The 15,216-nt window shown below is 38.2% G+C and overlaps 1 protein-coding gene and 1 long non-coding RNA gene across 4 annotated transcripts; one reads left to right on the top strand and one right to left on the bottom strand.

Annotated features, from left to right (window-relative positions):
• Window positions 2,583-4,122, top strand: LOC18779166 (G-type lectin S-receptor-like serine/threonine-protein kinase CES101). Its single transcript, XM_020562242.1, has 5 exons — window positions 2,583-2,789; window positions 2,871-3,081; window positions 3,195-3,438; window positions 3,562-3,712; window positions 3,808-4,122. Exons 1-5 carry the CDS (start codon window positions 2,583-2,585, stop codon window positions 4,120-4,122), a joined length of 1,128 nt encoding a protein of 375 aa, XP_020417831.1.
• LOC109948465 lies at window positions 7,402-13,510 on the bottom strand. Of its 3 annotated transcripts, none has more exons than XR_002271093.1 (3): window positions 13,314-13,507; window positions 12,936-13,215; window positions 7,402-7,612 (listed from the first exon to the last, which is right to left on the bottom strand). It is a non-coding gene; the product is annotated as an uncharacterized LOC109948465 (long non-coding RNA). The 3 variants fall into 3 exon arrangements; XR_002271095.1 differs by lacking the exon at window positions 7,402-7,612 and adding an exon at window positions 12,105-12,832 and having other exon boundaries at window positions 13,314-13,508; XR_002271092.1 differs by lacking the exon at window positions 7,402-7,612 and having other exon boundaries at window positions 12,788-13,215; window positions 13,314-13,510.

Raw genomic sequence — 15,216 nt, 5'->3', positions numbered from 1 at the left:
AATTAGGGTTTTCCTTTCGTTCTTGGACAGAGGTGGGGATGATAAAGCTCAGGCCGGCTCCAGAAACTACAGATATGATGAACAGAACAAGTGTTGTGGCTTCCCTTTCGCTACTGGGTTCTGGTCTTACAACTGCCTATAATGTTCTTTTTTTGAAGAAAAGTAAAAGACAGAGTATTTTTTATATATGTGGGCACAAAGGAAACATTGCAGAGTCAAGAATGGTGCGGGGAGACATTCGAGATCAAAAGTAACATAAGGTTTAACAGGCTGCTGCCAAGCCAACGTACGGTAATTAAGGTTTATATATATTACCAACAAAACTCAAAAATAAAATTTAAAATTATTGACAACATCGATCCTAGGTATAACCGAACGTGCCCAACCCCCCGACAGCATCTGCACTCAAACCACAGACAGCATTTGGAGGGGAAGAAAAGAGAAAGCTCATGAAACATGGGTGTTGAGCAATTTAGACTTTAGTTGTACATAGTCCAATTTAACTATATTTTGGCACGCGCCCCATGACTTTCTTGCACTCCATTCAACATTACTAATTAAAGTTAGGAGCCGAAATCTAACCAACGTTTACATCTGCAGTCTGCACGTAATTACGTAGAAAATTACTATGGAAAGAAAGGTTGAGGCTTAGAACCCTTTTTTCCAAAGTTATTTTGTTGGGCATCGGCTTGACACAACTTGACGAGGTTTTGATGGTTAAAAGTCATACCACAATTAGTCATTGTGATTGTCAGTTTGCTTAACGAACAAGTCCATTAATTGGCTAAGTCTTTTCAATTAACGGGAAAAAATGGTCTATTTCAGCTCATCAACGTACTAAAATAAGAAGCCGAAATACTTGGAGGCGTTTACACATGCTAAGCAAAGTTTACATCTGCAGTCCGAACGTAGTTACGCAGAAGATTAGTTGAAGGATGAGGTCTTGAACCCTTTTTTCTTAAGTAATTTTGTTGGCTCCGGTTTGACTGGTTTCTTGAGGAGGTTTTGATGGTTAAAAGTCAGGGAAAGAAACCACGCAGTTCTCAGTGCAGGGTGATCCGCCCACAGACTACTTAATTAATTAATCTTATCAAAATATATGTGGGATCTCACTGGAGTTGGACTACTTAATCCCATCCAATTAGAGACTAATTACAATAAATCTCATCGTTTTCCCTCTTTGTTAGAGGTTCATTAATTTGCTTTCAGAGCCTCAAACAGTAATTGTACAGAACTCCCATGCATATGCTTTAAGGTAAGGTAGGTTCTGTTCATTTGAATCATTTGAGGCTCACAGACCCTTCTCAAGTTTTCAGATTTTGGTTTGCATGCTTCTATTTGATTTTTGTATGTAACATTCTTAAGGCTTGACCTTTCTCAGAAAAGCTGTCAACGTCCATACACTTGGCTGGGCAAAGTTCCTCAGTTTTCTTTGTGGGGTTATTGAAACAACCAAACAATCAAGTCTTCTAACCCTAACTGTGCAATTATTGCCATGATACTGTTCAAAATGAAGTTGATGTCGTTTATATATACAACAGTATAAGTCTGAATTACAATGGACGAGTGCTCTTAACTTTCATATTAAAACTTTTAAATTTTTTTTTTATTTTCTTGTTCTGAATCTTAAACTATAGAAATAATACTAGATTCCATATATCCTTTTAAGCAGCGATCTCTTGCGACCTTAGAGCCCTTAATTATTGCCTGAATTTTTTTTAAATGATACAAATTACAATACATCTCCTGATATGTATGAAGGGTTGAAATAGAAACCTGTCTTACAGACGATGGTTATCGTTTCCATTGCACACAGGTACCTTGGTCAGGATAATTTGCAGAAGTACACCACCAGAAGCCCATTTGAGTTTTTCAGCCGGCTTTTAGTCTTTATTTGGATCAGAAAGTACACCTTGTGACTGCGGTACTGAATCATGGCTAGGTGCAGTCTCACCTTAACTGTCTTCATCATTTTCTCAATCTTAATATGGAGTACTTGTGCTTGTGGTGCAAGAGGCACGGACACACTTAAAACAGGTGAGACACTAGATTACTCCAGCTTCTTAGTTTCTGCGAACGGGAAGTTCACTTTGGGTTTCCATGTAAGTGATCACAACAATTCGAAGTATTCCAGATATATGAATTTCAGGCAGAAAAATACTTGACTCATTACATATAATGAGGATTTATTCCTTCTTATCACAAATCACAGTGTGTATGCTTATATGCAAGAATTTTTCTTTGTTTTCTTTTCCATAGTCTTTTCTTTTTTTGGTCATTTGTATGGCAGACTGTAATTTGAAAGTTGGGATGAGGGACAACAAATGTGTTCTAATTTTGTATCATAACAAAATACATATATAGCTAATTAAATGTTGCGATACTAGATGCAGCACATGATAAGTGGTTATGGATTGGCTCTGGCAGTACTGCTGCTCTATTGGTAGCGGTGCTTTGGATCGTGTGCTATTTACGAAGGAGAAGAAAATTACTACGTTCCGGTATAAATTCTTTAAACTTAATGTGCAGCCGTTTATACAGAACATGTACATATATTAACCTTGAAACATAATATTGATAGAATGATTCTCATCTCTGACAAACAAAAAGGGACAGTGATTGAGAATGTATTGGTCGACTTGAAGGACACTAATGTCAACGGGCTTCAAAATGATGGAGTGATGGAACATGATTTAAGAGTATTTAGCTATGCATCTGTCATGGCTGCCACTGACAACTTCTCCATTGAAAACAAGCTTGGTGAGGGGGGATTTGGACCTGTTTATAAGGTAAGTCTATGATTACTATTGAAAGCATTTTTATATCGATTTCCAAGAAATACCTGATAGATTTTTGTACCATTAATTCAGGGAAAACTGGAATCAGGACAAGAAATAGCGGTGAAAACGCTTTCAAGATGTTCGGGGCAAGGAACCTCTGAGTTTAAGAATGAATTGATACTCATATCTGAACTTCAACATACGAATCTTGTTCGTCTGTTTGGATTTTGCATTCATAACGAAGAGAGGATGTTAATATATGAGAATATGCCAAACAAAAGTTTGGACTACCTTTTATTTGGTTGAGAACACATACTATTACTTTAATCTTATACACAAACATCTATTTGTTATTTATTCTGAAGTACGTAAGTATTGTGATATATATTACTCATCCTTCTAACTCTATTTTAGGTACTGATCCAACCAGAGGCCTGTTACTAGATTGGAAGGCGCGTTTTGGCATAATTGAAGGAATCGCTCAAGGATTGCTTTACCTTCACAAATACTCAAGATTGAGAGTAATTCATAGAGATCTAAAAGCTAGTAATATACTACTTGATGAAAATATGGACCCTAAAATCTCTGATTTTGGTATGGCAAGGGCATTTGTCCATAATGAACTGGAAGCAAGTACTGATAGGATCGTTGGGACATTGTAAGTAAACAGTACATATTCTTAATTAACATGCATATATATAATTTCACTTTTGGTTGTTAATCATGCATTCATGTATATTTATACGTACTTATTTTATTTTATTTTTCTCATTTGAAATAGAGGTTACATGTCTCCAGAGTACGCCATGGAGGGAATTTTCTCCCCAAAATCCGATGTCTACAGTTTTGGAGTACTAATGCTTGAAATCATATGTGGTAGAAAAAACAGCAGCTTCTACAATGATGATCATGTGATCAGTATAGTAGGTTATGTACGTCAAACACATATATACCATGTTTGATAAAATTTTCAGGTGTGAGATTATGATATCCTAAATGAATTAATTTGATGATCTTATTACATCAGGCATGGGAGCTATGGAAAGAAGGGGCAGGGCTAGAACTTATGGATCCAACACTAGGCGAGTCATGTGTTGCGGATCAATTGTTGAGATGCGTTCATGTTAGTCTATTATGCGTGGAGGAAAATGCCGTCGATCGACCCACCATGTCAGATGTCATATCTATGTTGACCAATGAAGGTGTGCCATTACCTATACCAACAAAGCCAGCATTTTTCACAAAAAGAAGGCTTGTCGGCCGGGGTGGCGTGGGTGGAAATGATTTGGAACTTATTATATCAATAAATGGCTTGTCTAATTCGGATTTGGAGGGACGTTAAAATCACTAATATATATTTGGTTAGCCTCAGTTATACTTAATTTCATAAGTGTTATATACGGTACTGCTTTATAAAATTGTAAATAATAAAGATAGATGATATGTTCGAAGCTTGATCTTCAGGTGATGCTGGCTATATGTGAATTTCCAAAATACTTCTTTTCAAAACTATGTTATTAACAAGGCACTAGTGTCAATATCATAATGTCTCCTCTGCTTCTATATTTTCCACGTAGGTTATCATATATATGGTTTATGTTTGTGCAAATTTCTTACAGGAGAATATTTGTGTGTAGATTCTTCATCTTTTAAGCTTTCTTCTTTCTCTTCTTTGATTCATGTAGAACAAACATGAGTAAAAGACTACATCTGGGGGTTGTTGGCCAAAGGCCCTCCGATGCTTAAGTTAGTTCAATTGGATCTTTGAGAAAAGATGCGGCAATAGCTAAACTAGTCGAAGTTTTCTCCCACGTGGAGAGCCGTGTGTGGTGGCACTTAGCCGTGTGGGAGAGATGAGAGAGGGAGTAGCCGGCGAAAATGGAGGCGGCCGATGGCTAGGGAATGTGTTGAATGTAATTATGTATTTATAGGGCTCTAGCCATCTAGGGTTTTTCAAAGAATATCCTTGTATTTGAAAGGAAGATATTCTTTCCCTAAAATGTAAAGATTGAATCTATTAGGGAATTTTATTAGGATCCAATCACTAACTGATGTTAATATCTCCAAAATAAGATAATATCCTAAATTGATGATATTATCTTTTAATTGGTGATTATATTCCCAAATAAAGATAATTTATCATATTTAAGATAATATCCTTATTTTTGGTATCAATTAATTGGCCAAATAAATGGGTTCAATTACTTACCTAGGAGATATTCTTTTTATCCACGTGGCACCTTGTGATTGGAAGCTGGAATATTTGCTCCCATAAATGCCCCATCTTCTGCATGGCGTTTGTGAGACATGAAGGAGATGAGAAATACTTTTCTGGCTTTCCAACTACATATGGGCTTTCTTCTTTGAGTTGGACTCATTTTGCAAATTGGGCTCCTGATTGGAGCAAACTTTTGACTTTTTCTTAGACTTGGGCTCCCAATCGGAATAGATTTGTGATTCCTCCTTGACTTAGGATGCCCAATCTTTATATATATATATATAAGGCTTCTTTTCACTCATCTTCAAATTGCAAACTTGTTTTCTCTACTTTCTAGCACGAGAGAGATCTTAAAGAATTGTACTGCTTGTCGAAGAGAGAAGTAGACGTGCACACCAAGGTATGTTGAAGAGAGTAGTCGTCGTGATGGCATAGGACGGTTGCAGGTGCGATGCCATTTAGCCTCGCAACATAGGCTGCGGCCAAGGTAAATGGGGAAGTGCCTAGGCTTAGTTGGGGCTTGGGCCTTGCCTAGCGCGGAGGAGCTGTTCCATCTCGCGTAGTTTGGGATGTGCGGGCTTTTCTTTTCTTTTTTTCTTCACTAGGATGCACCATGGCTTCGCTGCTGTGGCTCCACAGCTTGGGCCTTCCTTTCAAGCTGCTCCATGGCTTGTCTTCAGGCTCAGACCACAAGACCAATTCTCCTTTGCCTTTTCTTTTTGTGTTGCTAGTTCTTTTTCTTTTCAATTGCAAACCTAACATGTAATCTGAATTGCAAAAATTTCTTTTTCTCTTGCAATTGTCTAATCATCATGTATTGTGAAAAAGGTAGTTGATCACTAAGCTCACAAGTGCCTTTGTACCTGTGAGGTGGTTCCAAAGTGCACAAGAAGAGATTCGTGGCTAATCTGCACCGCGTTACGTTTGAAGCTCACTTCCAGAAGTGGTGGACCACATGTGCTTTTGAAATACCTAATGACGTTTCAGTTTGTCAAAGTTCTTCAGGAAGGTGCTTTACGTTATAGAGTGTGCCCCAAGTCAATGTACTCTGAACGTCTACCGGGCGATCATGTGCTTTGAGAATCTGAGCTGTTACTTCAAGCTGGATCTAATAGTGTAAGAGTTCTTCTACTTCTTCGAAGTGAGGCGTCATGAGAAGTATGCCCAAGTCCGTATATGTAGAGCCAAGCTGTTTGATAGTCTTAACCAAGGAGATCATGTATCGCATGCCGATGTATTAGAGGTCAACAGATAGTGGGAAGGCGAAATCGGCGATGTTCCACTTGTTCCCATCACCTACTACAATGGTACGTTATTCTTCTGTTCATCCGCTTCAATTTTTTCTGAATTATTTGATGTGTGATTAATTGACTTGTGTCTTCTGCTTGTAGAGAATGACATTTGCAAGAGATTGGATCTCGAGCCGGACATGTCTAAGGTCCACCGGGACTTGAACAACCCATCGAGGTTTCCTGAATAGAGATAGCTATTGAGCAAGTATCGGGAGAAAGCTGGTTACCTGCCCCTACCCAGGATGTTGAGAGATGAAAACAATATGGTCTAGACTCGGCCAAACCCCCCATCAAAGAGGAAGGTCAACACTAAGTCCTCTAAAGATGTAGTTGCAACTTCGCGGGCAAAAGATGTCTCTCCACTGAGAAAAAAGCTAAGACTTCCTTCTGCTGTGATCAAGTCTTCTTCGAAAGAGGTTCTTCATTATCTGTCAAGGTCAAGCACCTTGTTGGTGAGGATAGCAAGAAAATTGGTGGCATGTGAAATGTTCGAGACACTCCACTCAAGTATCCTACTAAAAAGCTCAAAAACTGCAATCTGCCTTGTACAGAAGTCCGCTCCCGAACCAGTTCACTTGCCGAGAGGCAAAAAGATATTGATATTCCTCCCCGAAGTTCAAGTCTCCTGCACCGGTTAAGGGACGAGGATCGAACTGGGAGAACTACTCCTCCACCTAACCATTGCGATCTAGCTGTCGAGCCACGAGCAGTCAAACATAGAGCTAATTCTGTGTCGTTGACTCTTTTAGAAGCCAGAATGGCGGTGGCTAAGAAGGCCAGAAAGTCATCTGCTCGGGCAAAGGGTCCTTCGGAAATGCAAATAGCTGGTCCATAGGTTGACAAGTCTAGCTCCGCATGAGATGCATGTGTGTCTGATTTGCTCAAGATGAACTTCCTGTCAAGTCCCTCTACTTACGTCATGCTTGACAGGACCCGCCCCGGAATTCCTTGGAAATCAAGACGAATCCCGTCTTGTTACCGACATAACCCCGATGCAGGGGCCACTTACTAAAAACTGAAACTCTCTACCAAAATTTTTGCAGAGTCTCCCTTGTAAATTGAACAATCCCAACAAAAAAAAAATCAACCTGCATAACAATCACAAAAATAATCTTAAAAAGCAGCATGCCTTCAACATACAACCATCCACACAAAATGGCCTTCGGCCTCAAGTAAGAACCTAACATGGGCAATAACAGAGCATCTACTGAATTTAGTTTACAAGAATATCCAATAAGTAAAAAGAAATTACTCGAAGCCTAATCTACTGATGTAAACGGTTCGGCCTTCGAACACCGCTTACAACCTTCCTGGAGCGACTACTGTCAGGGAGGCGCAAAAATAAAAAACATGTGAGTGGGCAAAAACAAAGTTTGCATCTAAAACAACATAATAACCCCACCGTATAAAAATAATGCTCAAGACATGCAGGTTCATAATTCATAATCAAATACTCAAAAACATTATTCTCAGAAACCCATTGAACTCAAAAATCACTCAAACCATAAACTTTATCCCCAATATTTATACTGCTTTTACCAACCCACTACATATACTCTAATTGAATTACACTCACACCTATATATATATATATATAAATATATATATCATATACTTCTCACACTACCTAGGTACCGGGGAAACAATCCAACTGGGGGATTGTTTGGCTAGCCCTCAGGATTTCCTGGTGCTATATATCCTGCGTCTACGGATAAGCGGTCCAACAAGGGGGACGAAACTTCATAGCTCACACGCCGGAAATACCAACGCCACGTGTAGCTCCAATACTAAGTCCTACGCGCGCAGACTACATCATCACACACCGGAACTACCAACGCCATGTGTGATGATTCCAAGCAATGTACATAGTCTTCCCATACGCCGGAACTACCAACGCCACATGTGAGACTAACAATCAAGGGATGGTACTTACATAGTGTAATCATACATCTTTTCTCAACAACCCCTCGTACTCAAATTCTTCCACAATCTCACCTCAACAACCCAAGTACCCCACACATAGACAATATAGTTAGAATTTCCCAAAATCCATATAAACATACTCTAGATACTCAAATATATCGAAACCCAAAACATATTGCCAAAGCTTTATAAGAACATCAAATTCAACAATCCAATATATAATAAACCCAATATACCATTTAAAACATTATACATAAATCTTTCATCAATAAAACCATGTGTATGATTTGAAAACAAAGTCCATTCACAAATAGTCACAAGCTGCCTGACCTTGAGAGGGTCCCGCCTGATGACTACGTGCGGTCAGAGCACCTATTTCGAGATACGAACCCTTTATTAAAATAGAAACTTTGAAACGGAAATCACAAATTAAATACTTAAATCCCCAAGTTCCCAGTGTGTGTACGTTGAACGAGGTATTCTAAGATCCATCTACGTTTTAAGAAATACGTCTTAAGAGTTTGATTTGGAAAAGACGGTGATCGAAAACCACAACTTCGAATTATTGAATCGGAACATCCGGGGCTCCAATTCACAATCCATGAACTCCTACACATTTCTAAGAGTGCCTATATCAACTTACTTTAATTTGGAAACGATCTAACGGTCAGAACCCATTGAACCCAGATAACAAATAATATGCGAAATCCGTTCGATAGTCAAACGACATCCGAATTGAAATCCGAGCACGCCTACGCGCTCGTGACAACGTGAGGATTACAATAGAGCAAAACATGACTTCACCACCATTCCCCACGCGCCGCCACAAGCGCCGGCAGCACATGGGTGTGTAGAGTAATTTTCGACAACGGAAAAAATCCACACCATGATCCACCCTTTCTACCCTAGCTACTACTCGAAGCAAGGATCACTTTATTCAACTACGGGGAGGTCCAATTTGGACGGCAACCGGTTGGAATTTCACTTTGAAATCCGGCCAAAACCTAGGTTTTCAAATCGGTTTCCCAAACTCAAAATCGATACAATCCTATTTAGCAGACAGCTAAAACAGATAAAAAGAGGAAGAAACCCCACCTGTTCCACCGGGATTGGACAGCGGAGGTGGCGGCACAACGACAGGAAGAATCGGAGAAAAACAAGTCGATGCAGTGGCTGGGATTCGAGGTTTCCGAGGGAAACTGGGTGGGTTGAGGCGGCGAGGTCAAGGCGAGTCGATCGAGTCCAGTCTCGTCGGATGGGTGGCCGGAAGTGGCTGCGGTGTAGTGGTGTCTGCTCTCGGTGAACAGTAGCACGCGGGGGGAGGGGGAGTTTGCGTGCAGAGGGAGACTCGGGAGAGAGAGAGAGTGTGTGTGAGAGAGTGAGGTAGAAAGTGAAAAAATCATATTTTTACCCTAACTCTTTTCAAAATATTTACAAGTTTGCCACTGAACTACTTTTGGTCGCCAAATCTTCGTTACAACTCCAATTCAAGCCTACTGTGTGTCTACGAACTCGTCTTAGTACAACCTACGTAACCGTACTACTCGTTGTCCCAAAATCCTTCCAGATAAGAAATGACCAAATTATCCCTACCCCAAGGGTAAATTCGTAAATTCACTTAAATAAATTAAATAAAGAATTAAATTTGGAGTCAGGGTGTTATAATCTACCCCCCTTTATAAAAATTTCATCCCCGAAATTCACGTACCTGTTAATAGAAGAGATAAGGGTACTTGGCCTACATCTGCGCCTTGGGCTCCCAAGTAGCTTCTTCAACAGTTTGACTTCTCCACAAAACTTTTACTATAGAAATGGATCTGGAGCTCAACATTTGTTCTTTCCTGTCCAAGATCTGCACAGGTTGCTCCTCATATGAAAAATCTTCTCTCAACTCCATAAGTTGATGCTCCAAAACATGGGAAGGATCTGTCATGTACTTCCGCAACATGGTTACATGAAACACGTCATAGACCCGAGATAGTTATGGGGGTAATGCAAGTCTGTAAGCAACAACTCCAATGCGCTCTGTAATCTCATAAGGTCCAATGTAAAGAGGGCTTAACTTCCCACGTTTCCCAAATCTCATCACACCCTTCCAAGGAGATAGCTTCAAGAACACCCAATCCCCAACTGCAAACTCAAGATCCTTGGACCTATTATCCGCATAACTCTTCTGTCGATCTTGTGCGATTTTCAACTTCTCTCTGATCATCTTCACCTTCTCAGTTATTGCTCGGATACTATCCACTTTTTCCAATTTCTTGTCACCCACCTCATTCCAACAAATAAGAGTTCTACATTGCCTCCCATACAACGCCTCATATGGAGTCATCTCAATACTCGAATGATAACTGTTATTATAAGCAAATTCCATCAAGGCAAGATGACTATCCCACGCATCCTTCATCTACAACACACAGGACCTTAACATGTCCTCCAGAGTCTGGATAGTCCTTTCCGACTGCCCATCAGTCTGTGGGTGAAAAGCTGTACTGAACTACAACTTAGTACCCATAGCTTCCTGTAAACACCTCCAGAATCAAGAAGTAAACCTAGCATCCCTGTCCGATACAATGGACACAGGTGCTCCATGCAACCTCACAATCTCATCCACAAAGAGTTTCGCCAACTTTGACAAAGAATAGGTCTCCTTGATAGGTAGGAAATAGGCACGCGGGGGGGTGGGGTGTTTTGCACGCAGAGGGAGACTCGGGAGAGAGAGAGAGAGAGAGAGAGAGAGAGAGAGAGGTAGAAAGTGAAAAAAAATCATATTTTTACCCTAACTTTTTTCAAAATATTTACAAGTTTGCCACAAAACTACTTTTGGTCTCCAAATCTTCGTTACAACTCTGATTCAAGTCTACCGTGTGTCTACGAACTCGTCTCAGTACACCCTACGTAACCGTACTACTCGTTGTCCCAAAATCCTTCTGGATAAGAAATGACCAAATTACTCCTACCCCAAGGGTAAATTCGTAAATTCACTTAAATAAATTAAGTAAGGAATTAAATTTGGAGTTGGGGTGTTACAATGCTGGTTGACCATATCCATCAGGCTAGTGACCTTGGCACCTTCTTAAGTTTTTCCTTGGTGGTTTGGATTTATGGCGGATTGCATTGTCACAGTGGTTTTGTTTCTCGTGCACTTGCTTCCAACCATGGTTATTTGGACGGCTTCGGTTAAGTGATGAATAGGAAGAAACGGATTCTTTTGATTCAAGAACACGCATTTAGTATAATTCATACTCTCAATGAAAGCACCAAAATGTTCGTCCAAATTTCTCACGGGAGAATATTCGAGTGTAGATCCTTTACCTTTTGAGCTTCATTCTCTCTCTTCCCCGATTCCTATAAACCAAATAAGAGTAAAAGACCACACTAGGGGGTTGTTGGCCAAAGGCCCTTTGATGCCTAAGTTACTTCAATTGGATCTTTGAGAAAAGATGTGACAATAACTAAACTAGTCAAAGTTTTCTCTCAGGAGGAGAGCCGGATGGCTGAGCTTTGTGTGGTGGCAGTTAGCTATGTAGGAGAAATGAGAAAGGGAATGGCTGGTTGCAATAGAGGTGGCTAACGACTAGGGAGAGAGAGGCTTCGGAGGTTTTAGAGCTAGGTTTCAGATTACCTTATGTGTTGAATGTGGCTATGTATTTATAGGGCTCTAGCCATCTAAGGTTTGTCAAAGAATATCTTCTTATTTGGAAGGAAGATATTCTTTCTCCAAAATGTAGATATTAATTAAGATCAAATCACTAATTGATGATAATATCTCCAAAATAAGATAATATCCTAAATTGATGATATTATCTTTTAATGGGTGATCATGTTCCCAAATAAAGATAATATCCCATATTTAAGATAAATCCCTATTTTTGGTATCAATTAATTGGCCATATAAATGGGCTCAATTACTGACTTAGGAGGATATTCTTTTTATCCACGTGGCACTTTGTGGAAGCCGGAATATTTGCTCCCATAGTTTATCTCTAATGTCTGAAGTGGGTAAAAGATGAGAGAACCAATGCCACCATTGCGAGTAAGGTTTAGAGACTAATATTTCAATTTAAAAATTATTCAATTGCATATGTACGTTGGTCAGGGCGTCCCCTGTATCTAAGTTTGAATGCCTTTTCGTACATTAGATTAATTTAGAATAATTTAGACTATATATTTTATATTATATTATATATATATATATATTACATTTAATCACACAATGTGCCCTACAAAATTTGAGACGTTGAACACCAATTAACCTCTGAAAAATCATTTACATTTCTTAAAATGAAATGTTGAAAGAAGAAAAAAAAAAAAAAAAAAGGAAAAACTTTCAAATTTAAAATAAAAATAAAAACCAAAACAAAAAAAGAATCGTAGTTCTGATAAAATAGAGTGATTCTAGCAGAAGAAACATCTCCCATGTGCTTTCTTCAGAAAATCGCTTTTAGTGATTTTAAGTGATTCTAGAGAGAAGTACCTCCCTTGTGCTTCTTCATTTAAAATGATTATTTGGAGAATTGATTCTTCATAAAAGTGATTATTGGCCTCTCCAGAATCATATCACTTCAAAGCGATGATTAACTTTGTTCATATGATTTTCCGTACAAACAGCAAAACATCTACTGGCATGTGTCACAGTCATACGGTATTACAAATATTACAGATGGCAACATCTCATATATAGTCTAACACAAATAACAGGGGAGAAAAGGAACAGCATACCCAGGAAAACAATCAAGGCACCAAGGACCAAGCTTTAGCAAGAGGACAGCTCGCGAGACCAACGACATGCCAAGCTGTTCTGGATATGGATGATGAGGCTGAGGAATATTCCTTTTGAATTATTTTTATACCATTCTATATCATTCTGTAAGGTGGAACATATATACGGGTTCAAATAGTAAATACATACAGAATAGGATATGTAAAAACTTTGCCGTTTTGAATGCTCACAATAGAAACCTACAGTAGCTCCTTCAATTTCCAGAAAGCAGAGCATAGTCTGGTATCAAAAAAACAAGCCAAGATAGACATAACAAGTTAGAGACGGAAACGGAGGTTTTAAAGAAAGAAATAGGGGATTTCACAAAATTATGTTACCTTCAACTTATTCTTGTTTTTAGAGAGAGAGGAACCGGGGGGGGGAAGAAAAAATTGTGAAATATGAAAGGGCTGCTCTGAATAGTTAGGGAGAGAAAATGGTTAGTAAATGAGGGGAAGGGAGAGTATATGGCTAATGCTTATGAGCATCTCCAATTATAGTAGCAAATTAAACTTTTCAAATTGAAGTTTGTTGACCTATGTGGCAATTTGAAAAAGTTTATTTGCTACTTGAATCATTTTTCCTCCAACAAACTCTTCAATTCAATTAATGCAATATCATGAAGAAGAAAAATGAAAACATGTGAAAATTGTCTATGTATTTATTATTTGAAAAGAAAAAATGCAGGCTTTTAACATATTTAATGTAGGTTTTATTTTTCCAAAGTAAAATTAAATGTTTTGAAAAGCCAAAATCAACTTACCAGTTCTAAAAAGAGAGAAAGAGATTACAATTTTGATAACTAAGTTTAACGTAGAGATTTTTTTATGATGTGGCTCATCATCCTAAAATGGTTGAAAGGGCTATTGAAAATGCTCTACTGTTCTCGTACTGCGTAAAATAGGTTAATGGCACTATAGTACTAATAAAATTATAAATGAGCTTTTAATCTCATATGTGTTTTTCAGTCCCATTCCCCTGGGGACCAAGGAGTTTATTGGTCAATTACTTTTGGATTAAATCAAGGGTGAGCAGCTATAATTTCAATTAATAATATTTAATGTCAGTTTTTCGGGTACATAATTTTAAATCCACCTGTATGTTTTCAACCGTAGGATAATAAAATATCTAAAGTTAAGGTGTGTCAAAATTTGTATTTTTTTGTGTGTCCCCAATCATAACCCACCCAAAAAGAGGAAATATATAATGAAAGAGATGATGAAGATAGGATAAGAGAGAAGAAGCAAATTAGGGAAAGTATGAGAGGGAAAGAGATGAAGATGATGAAAAGAGGATGAAAATAGAATTTTTCACGTGAACATGTGTGTTTTTTTTCCTTAACCGTATAATTAAGCATGTATTATCGAAATCGGGATTTGTGGGCTGTATTAGTTACTCAGGTAAGGAGAGGATTAAAAGCCTAACCCATTTAAAATAATCATGTAATTAAATAATACAAGTTGACACCAAACAACTTATATGGATTCTTTACTCCTATCCAGAGTCTAATATAATATACCAAACGAGCCTTAAGAACACTCTTAACTTTTCCAAGTTGGACAAATTAAACTCAAACAAACTCCATAGCCAACAAAGCTTAATTAGGAATAAGTGGCAGATTATGGAGGAGCTGGGGTATACAAGCAAAAAGTCCAGAGTGGACATCGTGTACAAGCACTTAGTGAAATTCTTTTCATTTTTTACTTTCGCTGGGTGAGGTGGGATCTAACCTAAAATGTCGTCCAATCCGACATACAAGTAAATAGAACTGTAATTAATCACAATTAAAATAAAATATAGAATCAATGTCCAATCTATTTTAAGAACTCACTTTCACGAGTCGTAATTGGAATGAGCACTAGCCCCTCAATTAATGACAGAAATGTAAATAAATGGTAATTAAAAAATTTCCCTAATGATAAAAGTGATCGTCCACTAAATTAATTTAATCTTTCTTTTAATCCCACTAAATTAAATTCACCAAAGATAGCATCTTATCTGGTGCTTGATTAAATGTCTGGCTCAAGTCCTCGTCCAAAGTAAATGGAATGAAAAGATGTCACACAACTAACTACGTCATCTAATCCGACAGGTTCTGTTGCCACTTTTACTATATTTGTATACCACATTCTTATATCACTTTATGTAGCAGATGAAGTGTACATCCACATCAATTAAAAAGTATCATTAAATCATAAAGGAAAATAAAATATTTAATTAATTTTAATTAATATGGCTATC

This window comes from Prunus persica, chromosome G4, assembly GCF_000346465.2.
Source record: "Prunus persica cultivar Lovell chromosome G4, Prunus_persica_NCBIv2, whole genome shotgun sequence".
NCBI lineage: Eukaryota > Viridiplantae > Streptophyta > Magnoliopsida > Rosales > Rosaceae > Prunus > Prunus persica.
Note: the sequence above shows the minus strand (reverse complement) of the source record. Positions and strands in the feature narration are given on the sequence as shown.

Excerpts from the sequence above, each read along its gene's own strand:
- LOC18779166 (XM_020562242.1), top strand. The coding sequence starts at position 2,583 with ATGATTCTCATCTCTGACAAACAAAAAGGGACAGTGATTGAGAATGTA. Across the intron at positions 3,082-3,194 it reads TTTGGACTACCTTTTATTTG|GTACTGATCCAACCAGAGGC; the intron begins GTTGAGAACACA and ends ACTCTATTTTAG. Across the intron at positions 3,713-3,807 it reads TGATCAGTATAGTAGGTTAT|GCATGGGAGCTATGGAAAGA; the intron begins GTACGTCAAACA and ends TTATTACATCAG.